We start from the raw sequence: 17,054 nt of genomic DNA, 5'->3' as shown, positions 1-17,054 counted from the left end.
GAGACATGACAGAGATGTGCAGCACTTTCGTTGCGATTGCAAGGTCCATTCAATACTTACAGACTAACACCAACCATTCCGCACTGCTATATATGGGCACAATCATAGTAAAGTGGCTTGGGGTGACAACTTTACCCCTAAAGGGGGAGAGAGAGAGAGAGAGACAGAGAGAGAGAGAGAGAACGACGAACATAACATGCGCTACTGCGCGATGGATATGTCCCTTACAGGGAAGATAATAGTTCCAATAATCTTCTCGTGGAACAGACTGATCGCTCATAAAACTTAATTATTTATCCTCATCCTACGACCTGACGGAGATTTTCAGTGCTCGAGATTAAACGGAATCCGTTTTTCTCGTCAGGAAATCCTCGATGGTTGATACTTTGATATTATCATTCAACTCACCTCAGAATTCTTTAGGTCTTCCAGGGAAGTATGGACAAATCTGAAATGGGATTCTGTATGAGTTTTCTCTGTGGTTGCGTTTGTGCGAATTTGTCAGTCTCACCCAAGATATGCCCATTGGATGTTGCCTGGTTTATAATCGATGATGACTGTCATTTCCTGGCGGCCACCCAACCAGATACTTACCAGACCCAGTGTTGCATTCTTACGTGGTTGGAAGTAAGCGTCTTATCAAGTATAGCTGTAAAAAAACTCTTTCAGTTCACATGTAAACGTTATTAGTTAATATATGACAGAGCAGAGAGATGTCACCATTTTATTTTGTGAAAATGAAAATGATAATTTACAACATGGACCTCGCCACAAACCGATATTCAAACTCTCCTTATGCGGTATACAAGGTTAATCTTAATGGCCAGACTTCGTTCTCCATCTCTTGTTTTCTGCAAAAGAAAACTATTGTGCGGCTTCGTCTGTCCGTCCGTACTTTTCCTGTCCGCCCTCAGATCTTAAAAGCCACCGAGGCTAGAGGGATGCAAATTGGTATGCAGATCATCCACCCTCCAATCATCAAACATACCAAATTGCGGTCCTCTAGCCTCAATAGTTTTAATTTTATTTAAGGTTAAGGTTAGCCTTGATAGTGCGTCTGGCACAACTATAGGTGCCAACAACACAGACCACCACCGGGCCGTGGCTGAAAGTTTCATGGGCAGCAGCTGAGAGTTCATACAGCATTATTCACTGTACAGAAAACTTGATTGCGCCGAAGAAACTTCTGCGCATTTTTTATTTTATATAGACACTGAGCTTAGCAAGCATTTAGGAAAATAATGATGAACAATTTATTTTCCTGTGAAGTAAAAAATAAGATCCCTAAAGTATTATGAATAAACATTTTACACAGAATTGCTAAATCTTTATAAATTAACGATGCTATGAAACGTTTATCACTAAATAAGGATTAAAGTTTTAGTAATAATATTGAATTAAGTCAATTTAAGTTTGTTAAATTAACGAAGGACAAACAATTGTTCACTGATTTATATTGAATTAGTAATTCGTCAAAAATAAATCCTCTCATCAATCCATAATCAGTAACTTCTTTATCAATAACTAATTAATTAGATTAATTAGAAATGTGTCATGAATAATAAAAAAACTGAAATAATCATAACCAAATTTGTAATTGAAATTATCCATGAACGGAGCAGATGCAAAGTTAAATCTTCGCAAAGTCTAGTAAAGTGAATTTTCTGTAAGTGGTGGGGCGGTTCAAGGAATGCTATTTAACATTAATTTTGTTGCGTACCCTTATAGATTTGATGATGAAAACGTCGTCGAAGATGTCGGAGAAGCTTTGGACTGAATTAGAAAGTTATCAGGCACAGATTTGCAGATGATGCTATTTCTTTTTAATCAGCGAAACACCACAAGATTTTCAAAGCTCCGTAATATCATGTATGATATATCTAAAGAGATGAGACTTAAATATCAGAAAAAAGAAGAAATGACGACAGAGTAAGCACAAAAGGACGAAATAGCTTGAGATGGAGAAAGGAATAATTAGGTTGAATCCTTCAAATATTTACAAAGATTTTCAGGACAAATTCTCTAAGGAAGGCAATTCGAACAATGGGCAGGCTGAACAAGAGATGGATGTGCTTAGACATGTCCTTCGGACAACCTCTAAGTGTCAGCTGGGTTATTGTGGGCACCAGATGGTTAGAAAGCCCAGACCTACCTGGATTAGAACTATGAGAAAGGAGGCTACAGATTAGTGGAGATTTGTGGAAGATAAAGCACAGAAAAGACTTAAGTGGAGAATTTTACAGAGACCCGTTGCGTCACGCAGCATTAAAGCAATGATGATGATGATGAGATGATGATGATGATAACGATGATGATGATGAGAGAATTGTAAAACCCATTGCCAACAAATAAATCTTTCATCGATGATTAGTATCATGACGAGGTAGCGAGTAAGAGGCAGAATTAAGGTGAATTCAGATTTGACACAAAATCTCTGACAGGTCAAGAACTCTTGCGAGCGTAAAAGTAGCATTTGACATTAGGGAAAAACGGAGATATATCTATATACAGTCAGATGTGTTTTCTCACACCTGAAGAATGGTTAACAATTCTATATACAGATTGGGAAAAGATTTCTAATATATATGGCTGGAAAGCTTGCAGTGCCTGACATACGTTAGTAATTACAGTTGCAACAATAACATAAGATAACTTCTGAAAAAGGCTTAAAAGATCGCTTGAATCAGGGGCGCTGGATCTGTGTTTCTTGAGAGTACTCGGTGCGTCACATAGATTTCTGTTTTGAAGCGAGGATGCCCTGAGGGTCCCGGCGACACTATACAAATATTCTAAGCAAACTAATTAAAGAACCTGTCAAAAATGAAAGAAAAATGATTCATGAATTATGAATAAAATCTTTTACATTTAGGTTATTTTTGCTTGTTATTTCATAACGACCGAAGTCTTCAAAATTTCCGTCAAGACTTCGTTTTCTTCAATCATAATTTATAAAAGATGTGGCGTTTATAATCAAAGTTCCCTGACGCCAATTATGGCGTCAATAAGCGACAGCTTATCTTTTCCTGTGCCTTTTAAGCATTTTCCACAGACCTCTTGTGAACTTTAAAAATACGAGATAAAACTGCGTCTATGCTGGATCAGGAAGAACTGCATTTTACATTTACTTTTTTAAAAGACAGCGAAGCGACTTACAAAATTGATTCTGTCACTTGGGTCAGTTTTCTCATTAAATCTGACATAATAAACATGTCTAGGGAAATGCAAACACCGATGCCCCATAATTTATGATGATTATAACGAGTATTAGGACTTTTAGATATCATGAAGGAACTTGCTGAACAGACGAAATGACAAGCTGATAAGGAACCAACAGCACACGTGAGTAAAATTAACAAAACACCTGACTTGAATACCCTTAACCAAACACCTGACCTCAGGACTAGTAAACACACAGTAGTAAAGTTCAGTATTGTATACCAGCGTCTTAACACTAGTGATCAAGTCGTTACTTAAACACTAATAATCATCCACTATAGAAAATTGGTACTGGACGGGAGCACAAGCAAACAAAAGGCAATCTAAATCCAAAGAGAAAATCCACTGAAAGCACGAGTCGTGTTTGGACCCAGTACGAGATGGAAATGAAAAGCGACAAGTCTCTTCGGACCACTTTTCTTCCTCCAGAATTTAGGGGAATGGGATTTGAGGGACAATTCAACCAAACAAAAACGAAAATCAATTGGAAAGGACAGCTGACTCTTTTTCCTCCCACATCAAATTTCCAATGCATAGACAGACCATGGGGAGAATTAGCCAAGATAAAAGGATTACGCCCGATTTACTAAAGAGGGGTCTTATTCTTCTGCAATGGAATTCCATTTTTTTTTCATTTCATAATGATTCGGATCTATATTTACTTGATTCTATTAAAGAAAGGGTATTCATACTCTTTTGTTATCTTTCCAGATCTATTACTTTTCTCTGTGAAGACAGACAGACAGATCATATCGGTGTTTCTGTATAAATGTTTAGAAACATTGTTCTTGCAGATTCAATTATAATGATCTAATTTTCTATTGATCATTTCGGCCTTCAAAAGTCCTTTGCTGGATGTATGCCTTCCCCAGGTTCCTCCACAGATTTCTATCCTCCACTGCTTCAATTTTCTATTAAGCTAACCCAAATCACTTCATATCTATCCCACGATAGATACGCATAAATTTCATGGGAATTTATGCGATTGTTTCATTTATCATAGCCAACAATATATATGTCCAAAATCATTTTCAGTTTCTGTTATAAACCATTATAAGTAAATTATTCTAAAAGTCATTTGCCGTAACTGAATGAACGGACAAAGGTCAGAATACAAAATTAGTTTTGTCCATAAAATGTGATACAACAGTTCTATTGAACTTAATATGTATGTGCAACTTCGTTATATCAGCATGACAGAACGATTGCTATTGTTACTATTCCTAATCATGACCGAGGAATTTGGCTAGCACTCTCAGACAAGATCTTTAAAACCAGATAGCTGCAGTGGGTTCTACTGTCCCCCATTAGCTAGGAGAGCTAAAGGAAGTAACCTCTGAGGCTTCTGGCATGACAGATTTAGCACGCTCTTCTCATCGCCTAATACTTCCATTGAGGAGTTCTCTTAACTTTTGCAACTTGCTTTAACTAGAAATAGCTGCGACCAACAACAACTGCTGCCGACTAAAACGATGAAATTTGCCAGAAATTTTAGTGGGCAATTATAGTTCGTTTACTTTTCTAAGATGGCCAGGGTGGAGACAGGAAAAGAATACAGCTTTGCCACATCTATTTATCCCTTTTAATCTCACCCTCGAGGTTAATCCATTGTTTATGGCTTTACCCGAGACCTGTCATTTACTGTCCTTCGTTTTCTAAAGAAACAGCGTTGAGTAAGCTTTGGTTGTTATTAATGAATTTTCTTTCTTTGTGTGCTTAATGAAATAATAATTATGGTTCTTATAGTAATATCATAATGTGTTTGATAAATTAACACTTAAAATTTGTGAGGGTGGTTCGGCAGGAATAGCTTTTCAAGCCATTTGATTATTATCCGTGTTCTATTTTAGCAGTTATTTATTGGTTACGGGATTAGATTTTTTCAGTGCCTCTGCAGGTTAAATAAACTATTCATCATTTAGGAGATAAAAATAATTTACCATTAATTACACAGCCCCCTTGTTGTTTCTGAGAGTGAAGACGTTGGCGGTGGAGAGATCTGATCTCCTCGGGCCATCCATACCCTCCATTGACACTCGATGGCTGCTTGAGGTGACCACCGTTGTTGTTCTTGATTGAGCTGGCCTTTTAAATGCCCTAGCTGACCACGTGTCAGCAAAATTGAGGTTTGGCAACGGCGGCCAAAAATTATGCCATATCTCTTTGTCTTTATGAAAATAAATGAGGTTTGTAAGGAAAATATGTGAAGTCAAATATGCTTTCGTTATCACCTTTAAATGAATAGGATTTTTTTTTTTTGTTTTAGCAGGCTCTAACTAGGCAAAATTTTGAATCATAACAATGACACGTTTGACACCGTAGGAATTCCTTACTCGCCCCACCCTAGCGATCTTAGAAAGGTAAACGGACTATAGTATCCTGTCGGTTCTAAGATAGGTTGACGAGTGTCCCATGAAAACGTCTGATCATTAATAACGGTGGCCGGCTGACTGTGAATATCGGCGACATTTATGGTCGATAATCAACAACTAGTTGCAGATGAAAGGTCAATGTCCATGGGGGGGCGCTATGCAGTCTGTTAGATCCCTAACAACCTTATGCCTAGTTGGCTATAAATATGGGGTTTCCTGGAGATATCTCTCATCATTCCACACTGTTGAACGAAAAACATTGCAACAAATTTAAGCCACTTCCAAGCAGCCCCAGATACTAGGACTGATGTCACAACAAAGAGATAATGAAGATACTGTATTGGCTCTTACCCAAGCAACAGGATAATGGTTATTGAGTGGTTGTTGAGTGATGGTTGGCTAAAGATTGGTAGTCGATCTCAATATTTGATCAATGCTGGCTGATCAGTTGCTGAAGTTCTACAAACAAAAATTGTTCAGAGAGTCCAGCACTCACTGAAAACCAGACCATCATTTATACAATGCTCGAACAAGTACTTCTCAGCCACTTACAACCTTTTTACAGGTTTCACAAAAACCTCTGGGCTAACCTCTGAGTACAAGCTACTGACAAGTACAATAGTTCGGTTTTAATCGATCATCAGTCGTACCCTAGTGCGACAGGGGTTAACAGTCTTTCAAAGTGCAGTGGAACTATACCTGAGTTAGTAAGATTTACAGGTGGTAATAGGCAACTTGGAGGTCACTACAACAATAGGCAGCTTCATTTTTTCCAGTACCACAAGCTTTGCAACTGAACACAGTTCATCCCCACATCCAGGAATTTGGGGAAATTTAGCAATCGACACTTCACCAAGCTGCCTGTGTTTCCCAATGATTAAACTGAAATGGAATTCGAAAACACAGGTATTCAAAGAAAATTTTAAAAATGCACCAGTTCAATCTACTATTTTCTTTCCTTCTTCTCCCTAGTTCAGTCCCTCTTCCTCAGTTTCCTGACTCTACTTCTTAAATTGCATACCCCATATATATCTGCAAGAAAAATTATCAATAGCCCACATATCTACCCCATGCCAAAAGAAAATATAAAATACCAAGGGAAATTAAAAGGTGATCACCCTTTGAAAAGACAGAATTCCCTCTTGAAGTATGGAAGATTTCCAGGGAGGAAATGTTTGAAGAGATTAATTGATTGATATCAAAGATGGATTATTTTCCTGAACTCAATGGAACCTTTGCCGAAATAGCAGCTATGTCAGTATCCTCTAAAGAAAATCATCTGTTATTGTAGGTGCATGAAAGACATACTCTGTATGATATATGAACCTTTATATATATATGCATTACATTCTTTTATATTTCATGTCCATTTATATACCTCCCTAATGTATTAAATGTATGTCATCCCAATATGTATCATGTACGATATGTAATGACCAAACCTTGTCCGTCTGGCAGTAATGTTTCACCAGTACAGGACCACTCTGTTTCCCTCATAAGCACATAATTTGCACCTCTGAGAATTTGTTAACTCCACTAGACATTAAGAACCTACTTTTGATATTTTGGTGTTTCCTTCATCCCCAACCTTTAGTGATAAGGATAACACATCGAACACACACATGACGCATTGAACTGAAGTGTCAGTGAAGTTTTTTATTCAATAGGATTTTCTGCAAGTGCTCGGCTTACGGCGCCATTAATCATCGACGCTGTTGTTTGTGCTGTTTCACGCCACCAACCAGCTTTTCATTGTGGATTTAAGTGTACAGTGATCAGTAGGGTAGATCTAAGTAGTAGCTCCGTGACGGCGATTTCCTTCTAACTCAACTTTTTCTACAGTTTTTTGCTTGCTAATTATGGATTTACCTTCAATTTTTGTTGCACAATTGTAATTAACCACAGAACTTCATCCAGCAAGCTATGGGACCCGATGTGAAAGCAGGGTTATGGGTGGGGTATATCACTGGGACAGGTGATTTGCTCCCTCCCTCCAACAAGCTAGGGGACCCAATGGGAATGTGGGGTAATGGGTGGGGTTATAACCTCCGGGACAGGGTGATTTGCTCCCTCGCTTGTTACTACCCTACAATTTAGGGGACCCCAAGGGAAAGTGGGGTTATGGGTGGGATAGACCACAGAGGATGAGAAGACGGCCAAAATTTACTGTTTATGGCATTACAGAGACAAAAAACCTTACACAAAAACAGGAGGAACAAGACAACAAAGGTAGCCATTACAAAGACAAAAACTTTCACTACTACTGCTATTTTGAATGCTGCCACACATGCGCACTCTTATAGGGGAGCTCTTGGTACACAAGCTGACTCCTAACTGAGGAAAAAGGGGATCCTGGGGGATAATGTTCGTTTCTGGATCTTCCAAAGTTTCAATTTTGCCAAATGCACTTAGGGACATTTGATTCCCCAGGGTCTAGTACTGAACACTACGAAATACATTTGAACCCCCAGCTGCCAGTACTAAACACAGCGAAGGGGGTTTCAGGAGGAATTGAGAAGTTTCTCCCACCATGAGGAGGGGCTGTGGGGGGTTATTCATACACAATCCTCACAGGTCTTTCCAACTATTGCACTCGCCTGTTTGCGTTGGAACGGTTCATAAGTATTTCATTTCAGTACACAGGCTGATTCCTTGCCATACACTCCTCTGAACCTGTCACTCGCTACCCTTTGGCCGTTACCTGCAAAAACTCTTACGTCAACTGCCAGGAAATTAATGGATATTGTTACGGCAATCACACAGTGTTAATTCAGCTGCGTCAAGAAAAAAAAGAGCGAATTTTAGCCCCCTGTGCGGTAGTGAGTGCAGGCTGGTCATTCAACAAGAAGCATTCTGTTCCTCAAGAAACAGGCTCGCAGTCCCTAAGGTAAGTCTATGGGGGCTTGGTTTCTTAGTGTTTCGAATTGTGTTTTTTTTCCAGATTATTTTATGAGATCCGAATCCCTGTGGACTGGTTGGTGCCTTGGAAATTGGTTTTCCCTATACTTTTAGGGCTGATGGTCAAGGAGATGGTGTTTTGTTTTTTTCTGGCCAGTTATTCTTCCTAATGCATTCTACCTACTCCCCACACCCCCACCCCTGTTTCCTTGGTGACAGTGAGTTTTGCCTCTGCGCAAAACCCCCTGCCTCCCCCGACTGCCACTTCTCACCTACCCCTGCATTTTGGGGGGACATGAGCAACTCTCTCCCTGCCTTCCCCCATGTTCCTCCCCTTCCCTCAGCCATTCCCTGCAACAAATGGCTCCCTGGCAATTAACACTTCCGGAGTGCGCTTCCATAATGTAAACATGGCCGCTCCGTTTGTGCGTTCTCCCTCACCCAAAACCCCGAATTCCCACAGTCCCCCTTTACTGTTGGGTAGAGTTAGGGGGCAAATAACACTTGGCCGACAACAAACAAATGCGTCTCCTTTATCAGCAGCCCTAAAAGTATAGGAAAAACAATTTCCAGGGTAAAAACAGGTGCAGAGCTAATACTTAGAAATACCATCAGTGATTCATGAGTGAAGTGTTGTGCGAAGCGTCATGTCTTTCTAATGTCCGTTTTTGCTTTCATGCATTTCATATAGGACTGTGACATGCAAAACCCTTGCTGCTGCCCCAGGTGAGTGTGCTTAGCCATACATCTGATCCCTTCAATTATTTCTGGGTAACCAACTGACTGCTGAATCTCGTCAGAGCAGACACGCACATATGTAATGCACACACTCACTTGCTGATCCAGTGACTTACTATTTAAACTGTAGTTTTAAAAACAAGAATCTTTTTATTATTTTAATACATGTTAATTATTGCATATATATTACAAATAATGGATGGGCTAGAAGGCTTTCTAGGTCAGCCAGAAGAGACAACAGACCGGGGGATGCCAGAAGCCACTAATGTGGGAGCTCATGCCCACAGTGGGAACACAGTGTTCCCCACAGTGGGAACACCGTAGGAGAGGAGTCTGCCAGGATGTCACTGCCTTCCCCCCCCCCCCATCCACAACTCCTTCGCCTTTAATACCAGCCCCTCCCCTCCACCCAACCGACTGGAACAGATTTCTTTCAACTTAACAAGTTTTTAGAGGAATCTCGCCGGTATGAAGAAGAGAAAAGATGACGTGAAGATGAAGAAAGAAGAGAACAAAGAAGACGTGAAGGTGAAGAAAGAAGAGAACAAAAAAGACGTGAAGAAGAAGATAGAAGAGCACAAGAGGAATTACGCAGAAGAGAGGAAAATATGTGCAGAGATGAGGAAAATGCAAGATTCACAGCCCTTACCCAGGTGCTCTTGTCTGCCCAACCCTTCCATGCAGAAAACCCCATACCATGTACAGAGATGGGTGCCTCTTCCTCCAATCAACCTCCTCTTCCCCACAACAAAAAGCGACGGCACAAACGCCGCCCGCACTCAAGGCTGATGCAGCATTCCAAATGTTCAGGGAATGGAGATGCAGGTGGTATGGTTATGCTATTATGGTTGATCTTTTCAAGCTTCCTAGAGAAAAACAGATGATCCAGTTGTGGATGTGCTTAGCCCTTGAAACTCAGCCCGTGTTGGAGCACACCTTACAGATCTCACCCTCCACAGATAAGTCTGTAGGTGAAGTGTTGGATGCCCTGCAGTCTCACATAAAGGGTTTACATAATGAGGTTCTTTGCCGTAGGGAATTGCTTAGTTGCAAGCAGATGGAAGTAGAATCTTTTGCAGATTTCTACGTAAGGCTTTGATGCATTGCAGAGGAAGTCGACTTGTGCCCAGGGAATGCAGCTGCATGCGAGGAGACCCAGTTGAAAATAGTAATTCTGATGGGCATTCAAGATGCAGAACTAGTTCAGAAAATAATCTCCTTGGAAACTGCCTCCTCATTACAAGATGTTGTCACGATCTGTCGGTCATATGAAGCAGCTAAGAATGCAACTTCTGCCATACGTGCCCCATCTAACCAGCTGTGCGCCGTTTCTGCCTACAAAAAGTGTAAGAAGTAAAAGGCAAGTGAAGCAACCTTACCTTCAAAACCGACTTTGACACCAGCTACCTTTTGCCAGTCCTGTGCTTGACAGCATGGCCCCAGTGAGTGCCCTGCTACCAACAGTACTTGCAAAAGCTGTGCCTGCCTTGGCCATTGGTCCAGGACAATTAAATGTCGTACCAGCAAGCCTAGTGCCACCTTTTCCACCGCATAAGGCACTTTGATAAGTGTTGCAGAGAGAAGAAGAAGAACCGCCAGGATGGATCTCCAAGCAACAGTGCTGCCCACTCCAACTCCTGCAAGACCCAAGATGCACAGCAGAACAGCTGTCGTCATTTAGGGTACCCTTCCCCCACAGCCCCTAAGACACCCCAAGCCATCTGTGTCCTCCTGGCGATATTAATTCTCGCTTACAGATGTTACCAGACACAGGTGCTGATGTCACCGCTGTTTGCCAGCAACACCTAGACAATTTAGGCATCCCCAAGAGCAGCCTGCAACCTCTTCTACCAACCACAATGCTCACTGCGGATGGGTCTAAAATGGCACTTGCCCTTGGCATGTTCCAGGCTACTCTCACCTTAGGCAAGAAATCTTGTTATGCTAGGATTCATGTCCATGAGAATGTCCAGACTCCACTTCTGTCTTATGCACATTATCAAGAGTTGGCCATAATATCTCCAGATTTTCCTATGCCCATTGCTGAAGTTTAGACATGTCAATAGATGTAAGGAGCTACCTATTTCAGCCCCCATGTTGCCTTCAGCTGCCAAGTAATATTTCCTCAGGGAATTTTCAGATGTGTTGGTTCCCATAGAAGACTTGAAGTCAGCTCCCCTAGAGCCCATGGTTGCTTCTCCCATGAGGATTCATCTCAACGATGGTGCTGTGCCCTTCGCCATCCACACCCCAAAACAGATTCCCCTTGCCTTCAGGGACCAGGTCAAGGAAGAGCTTGACTCCATGGTAGCCCAGGGAATAATCAAGCCAACTGGTGATGACCCTTCAGAATGGTGTCACCCCCTCGTCGTCGTCGTCGCCAAGAATGTCACAGGAGTACGCATCACCGTCGACTTCTCCAAGCTGAACAGCCAAGTTTCCCGCCCAGCCCACCCTTCGCCCACACCCTTCACAGCTATTCATAGTGTGGACCCGGAGGCTCAGTTTTCCAAAACAGCTGATGCCCTCTGTGGGTACTGGCAAATGGAACTGGTCAAAGAGGATCAACATTTGACTACTTTTCTTACGCCATATGGTCGATTCAAACACTGCCGAGGACCGATGGGCTTCACAGCTAATGGGATGCATTTTGTCTGTGAGGTGATATGGCCCTTCAAGGAGTTAAAAATTGTGAAGGTTGTCGATGACATCCTTCTCCATGATGAGGATTACCAGTCACACTCTTACCATATCCACGAGATGCTCACCAGGTGCTGCAAGTTTGGAATTACTCTCATCAAAGACAAGTTTGTGGTTGCTGCACCTACCTTCAACTTCTGTGGATACACACTCTCAGGAGAGGGCATCTCGGCTGATCAAGAAAAAGTCAGTGCCATCAGGGATTTCCCAACTCCAGCTAACCTGACTGACCTCAGATCATTCATGGGCCTGATCAACCAATTGGCAGAGTTCACCCCCAACATTGCCACTACAGCCCAGCCTCTACGCCCTCTGAAGAGCCCCAAGAGAACATTTGTGTGGACCCCTGATCATGATGAGGCCTTTCGATGCATCAAGTCAACACTCCTCCATCCACCCGTTCCCGCTGCTTTCGACCCAGACCTGCCTATCATCCTCCAGACAGATGCCTCATGCCTTAATGGTATTGGATATGCCCTCCTGCAGGACCATGGTAGTGGATGCCTACTTCTAGTTCAGTGTGGATCTCGATTCCTTACTGACACAGAGACACGCTATGCCACTACTGAGCTCGAGATGCTGGCCATGGTCTGGTTGATGTCAAAATGTAGGCTGTATCTTGCTGGCCTACAGAACTTTACTTTGATGACAGATCACCATCCCCTCATACCTATCCTGAATCATTTCTCACTGGACGCCATTGAGAATCCTCGCCTACAACATCTGAAGGAGAAAATTTTGCCCTACTTATTTACAGCTGTGTGGCGTGCTGGCAAGTCTCTGAACATTCCTGATGCTTTGTCTCGAGCCCCAGTCAGCCACCCCGCACCAGAGGACAAAATTTCAGGTGTCCCTTCTGCCACCAATCTCCGAACAGTCATGGCTGTGTACACCATCACCTCTTCAGGAGAGTCTCCAGCTCAAGATGCCGACAGGACCCTTCAGGATCTATGAGATGCAGCAAGAGCAGACTCTGTCTACACTCGCCTACTCAACCATGTCACCTCAGGATTCCCCTCCAGTAGGTATGATCTGCATAACTCCTTACTCCCATACTGGAAGATACAGGATGAACTCTATGCTGATGGTGACCTCATCCTGTATGGAGCAAGAGTTATAGTTCCTGCCGCCCTCTGCCGCCACACCTTGTCTCGCCTACATGACAGCCATAGGGGTGTGGAATCTACTAAGTGCTGGGCAAGACAGGCTGTCTTCTGGCCTGGTATCAACTCAGACATTGTACCACAATTGGAGCTTGCGAGTCATACCAGGTATTGCAGCCAACCCAGCAGTAGGAACCACTGATGAGTGACGACAACCCCACGAGGCCCTTTGAGTCTGTTTCAGCAGATTTCTTTATTGTCGCAGGTAAAGCCTTCCTCGTCATAGTTGACCAACTCTCAGAAATGGCCTATTGTCCCATGCAAAGGTGATACTACAGCTTCTAATACAATCAGGATCTTCTACCGCTAATTCCGGGAAGTTGGTGTCCTTCTCCACTTCAGGACCGATGGAGGACCACTGTTCACCAGCAACAAGTTCCGGGATTTTATGGAGCAATGGGGAGTTCGACATGGGGTTACTTCCCCATATTATCTACAATCAAACAGTGATGCCGAAGCCGTCGTGAAGTCAACCAATCATCTTATCCTGACAACGATACCCTCCGGCAATATTGATTGCAAAGAGTTTGATCGAGGTCTCTTAGAGCTCCGAAATATTCCCAATTTCACAGGCTGCTCCCCTGCCCAGATCCTGTATGGCCGACCTCTTAGGTCATGCATCCCTGCACACTTGGAGTCCTTTTCAAAGGAGTGGCAGGTCAAGACTGAGGACTGTCACCACCGTGCTGCCGCCTGTGCCGAGCAGGTTAAAACCCAGTACGATCAGCGTGCCCGCCTCCTTCCCAGGTTGACTGTTGGACAGCATGTTCGGATCCAAGACCCAATATCCCACCGCTGGGATAAGGTCAGGGTAGTCATGAGTTTCGGCAGGTCAAGGGACTGTGAGATTCAGCTTCCTAGTGGTCATGTGTGGTGGCAAAACCATCGTTTCCTTCGCCCAGTGCCACCTCCTAGTGTTGACCCATCCCCTCTTTCCCCTATGGCCCCTTGCTTGGACCAGGAAAAGCAGTCCTTAGCTGATATTCCCCTAATGTCCCAACGTCGTTCTCAAAGGCTCACAGAAAAAGTCCACTCGAGAGTATCCTGCGAGCATGAGGGGGGAGGGAAGTGTAGGTATAAGAAAGACATACTCTGTGTGATATATGAACCTTTTTATATATATATGCATTATGTTCTTTTATATTTCATGTCCATTTATATACCTCCCTAACGTATTGAATGTACGTCATTCCAATATGTATCACGTACGATATGTAATGACCCAACCTTGTCCGTCTGGCAGTAATGTTTCGCCCATATGGGACTGCTCTGTTTCCCTCATAAGCACGTAATTTGCACTTCTGTGAATTTGTTAACTCCACTAGACATTAAGAACCTACTTTTGATATTTCGGTGTTTCCATCATCCTCAACCTTTAGTGATAAGAATAACGCATCGAACACACAGTTATGAAAACGCCTGCTTTTGTCCCAATAATCATCTAACCTCTGAACTATGATGAAACCGCTTTGCCATAAGCTCTTCCACAAATCATCATAATGTTACTAAAAATAAATAGGTCCTTTGATTTCTATAAAAGTGTACTTTCTAAATAATATTGACTACGTAAATGGAAAGCTTCAGTTCCTCGATTCTCATTTCATTTTTTGAGAGGACAACATACTGAAAAAATACAATGGAATCCAGAAGTTAAGATTCCATCATCTTTAATGGTTATTTGTATAAAAATTAAGCTTAGCATTTCTCGGAATAAACAGTTAACCTGACAATGAAATCCGATTTCGACCTGGAATGATAAAGGAAGCCCAAGCATCTGTAAAACTTCTTTTCAGACCGTTGATGGTCACACGGATCAGAAGTAAATTTCGACTGGATCGACCTTGGCTCAACCATTTCCATGTGAACGTTCATCATTCATCGCTATCAGTCTTCTTTGGGATCCATAAGAAACTGAATCAAAGATAAATGTAGCGCAGCTATCACGATAAAGAACATCTTTTATGTGTAATTTTTTTTGAGGGATGTTACTGAAGTCTATCATCATTCAACACGAAACTCATTGTGACCATTTTTATTAAAAAAAATATTATTTCTATTTCGTCACAGAAACATACAAACAGGAATGGCGTGAAATTCTTGTCAATTTATTTCTATACATTTCTATATACTATACTTATCCATAAATATTCATTTAGACTGATTAAGCCCAGTATTATTCTTATGCATCGGTAAAACATTACTGAAATTGTTTTCCCGCCCCTGTTGTCGTTTTAAATACAGTACCCTCTTTGTGTTAGTTTTTACTGAGATTTTAACCAGGACGCTAAATAATTAGCCAAGGATTTTATCAGTAGACAGTTTTCCTTCTAAAACTACAGTACTTTCAGGCATGTATAACACAAATTGGCAACCAGACTAAAAGAGCAAACTTAGTATCATTAGCAAGGTTATTGGGAAATTGAATTTTGCTTCCTCCTGTTCAAACAGAAGGATGAAGAAGACCATATAATTATGCTGACACCCAGCGACCATCTGAAGAGCTGAGCGAACTGGCAGTTTGTGAGGTGGGTGACACTGGAGCATATGAGGCTTCACATGACCAGGAGCGCCTGAAAAAAATAAGAGATTTGGAATAAGTCATCGATGATCTTTAGGAGAAATTAATCTTTATCATCGTTGTGATGCAATTAAAATTTAGACGTGAAAGGATAACCATGCCTGAGGCCTTTTAATTCTAGACCAAGGTTCACAATAAATCTCGTGCAAGGATTTCGGAGAGTTTACTCAGACCGAGAACATTTGGGGAGTGACATGAAAAAAGTTCTTTTTAAGGTCTGAATGAAGATCATTATCATGATGCTCGGGTGAGTGATAAAAATTTATAAACCATCTCTTACGTGTTGGAGGTCAGTTCTTTTTCTTACAATTTGCTGTATGCATTTTACACTGAGTTACTGAGGGAAAGATTAGCAAAAAACTTTAAATACCAGGAGCTCATTTGGCTAAAAGGGTATATGGTTTTATAATACTTCCTGTTTTTCATTTTCACATTTAATGAAATTTCATGCCTTGATTTTACAGTAAATAACCATATTGTTAAAAAAAAAAATTCTGCTCGGCGATTTTCGAAGTGACCATGTGATCCATAAGTAGGATATCCAAATAAAAACTGGATTTTTTCTTAAAATAAGAAAAAAAGTTCAAATGAAAAAAGATTATCCTTTGAACGGCTATGAAAGATTACGAAATTCAGAAACAGCCAGGTTGGCGGGCTGGTGGTGTAGGGGTGCTGACCATTTGAGCTATTATGAAACTCTGTCAAGAAGATTATCAGTCACACAAAAAGGAAATAATAATAATAAAAAAGAATCTCCTAACCAACTTTTCTTAGTTGACAGTTAGTTTATTCCAATGATATTCAGTGACACTGAGATACGCAAACCAGACAAACACACCTATGCATGCACATGAATCCCACACACGCACCCATACATACATACATACATACATACATACATACATACATACATATATATATATATATATATATATATATATATATATATATATATATGTATATGTATATGTATATATATATATACTAGTTGACCAACCAGGCACTGCCCGGGAAAATCTGAATGATAATTCTACATGTAGGGTGGAGGGAAAATGGAAAGGAGATAAAGATGTCCCTTTTATCCAGATAGTGTGGTGATGTCCCTTTTATCCAGGTATTACTGTGGTGATGTCCCTTTTATCCAGGTATTACTGTGGTGATGTCCCTTTTATCCAGGTATTACTGTGGTGACTGTCCCTTTTATCCAGATATTACTGTTGTGACTGTCCTTTTATCCAGATATTACTGTCGTGACTGTCCCTTTTATCCCGATATTAATGTTGTGATTGTCCTTTTTATCTAGATATTACTTTGGTGACTGTCCCTGTTATCCAGATATTACTGTGTTTACTGTCCCTTTAACCAGATATTACTGTGGTGACTGTCCCT

At 41.4% G+C, this 17,054-nt stretch overlaps 1 protein-coding gene across 1 annotated transcript; it reads left to right on the top strand.

Annotated features, from left to right (window-relative positions):
* The first annotated feature begins 12,879 nt into the window (after positions 1-12,879).
* On the top strand, positions 12,880-15,684 carry LOC136834123 (uncharacterized). The gene is made up of 4 exons (XM_067096380.1): positions 12,880-12,945; positions 12,987-13,195; positions 13,430-14,126; positions 15,574-15,684. Exons 1-4 carry the CDS (start codon positions 12,880-12,882, stop codon positions 15,682-15,684), a joined length of 1,083 nt encoding a protein of 360 aa, XP_066952481.1.
* Positions 15,685-17,054: the final 1,370 nt, after the last annotated feature.

The sequence above is a fragment of the Macrobrachium rosenbergii genome, chromosome 53 (genome assembly GCF_040412425.1).
Source record: "Macrobrachium rosenbergii isolate ZJJX-2024 chromosome 53, ASM4041242v1, whole genome shotgun sequence".
Taxonomy (NCBI): domain Eukaryota; kingdom Metazoa; phylum Arthropoda; class Malacostraca; order Decapoda; family Palaemonidae; genus Macrobrachium; species Macrobrachium rosenbergii.
The sequence above is the reverse complement of the archived record's forward strand: the minus strand, read 5'-3'. Positions and strand labels throughout refer to the sequence as shown.

Coding starts and splice junctions, on each gene's coding strand:
- LOC136834123 (XM_067096380.1), top strand. CDS start 12,880: ATGCAGCAAGAGCAGACTCTGTCTACACTCGCCTACTCAACCATGTCA. Junction 12,946..12,986: donor CACCTCAGGATTCCCCTCCA/GTAGGTATGATC, acceptor CCATACTGGAAG/ATACAGGATGAACTCTATGC. Junction 13,196..13,429: donor GAGCTTGCGAGTCATACCAG/GTATTGCAGCCA, acceptor TCTCCACTTCAG/GACCGATGGAGGACCACTGT.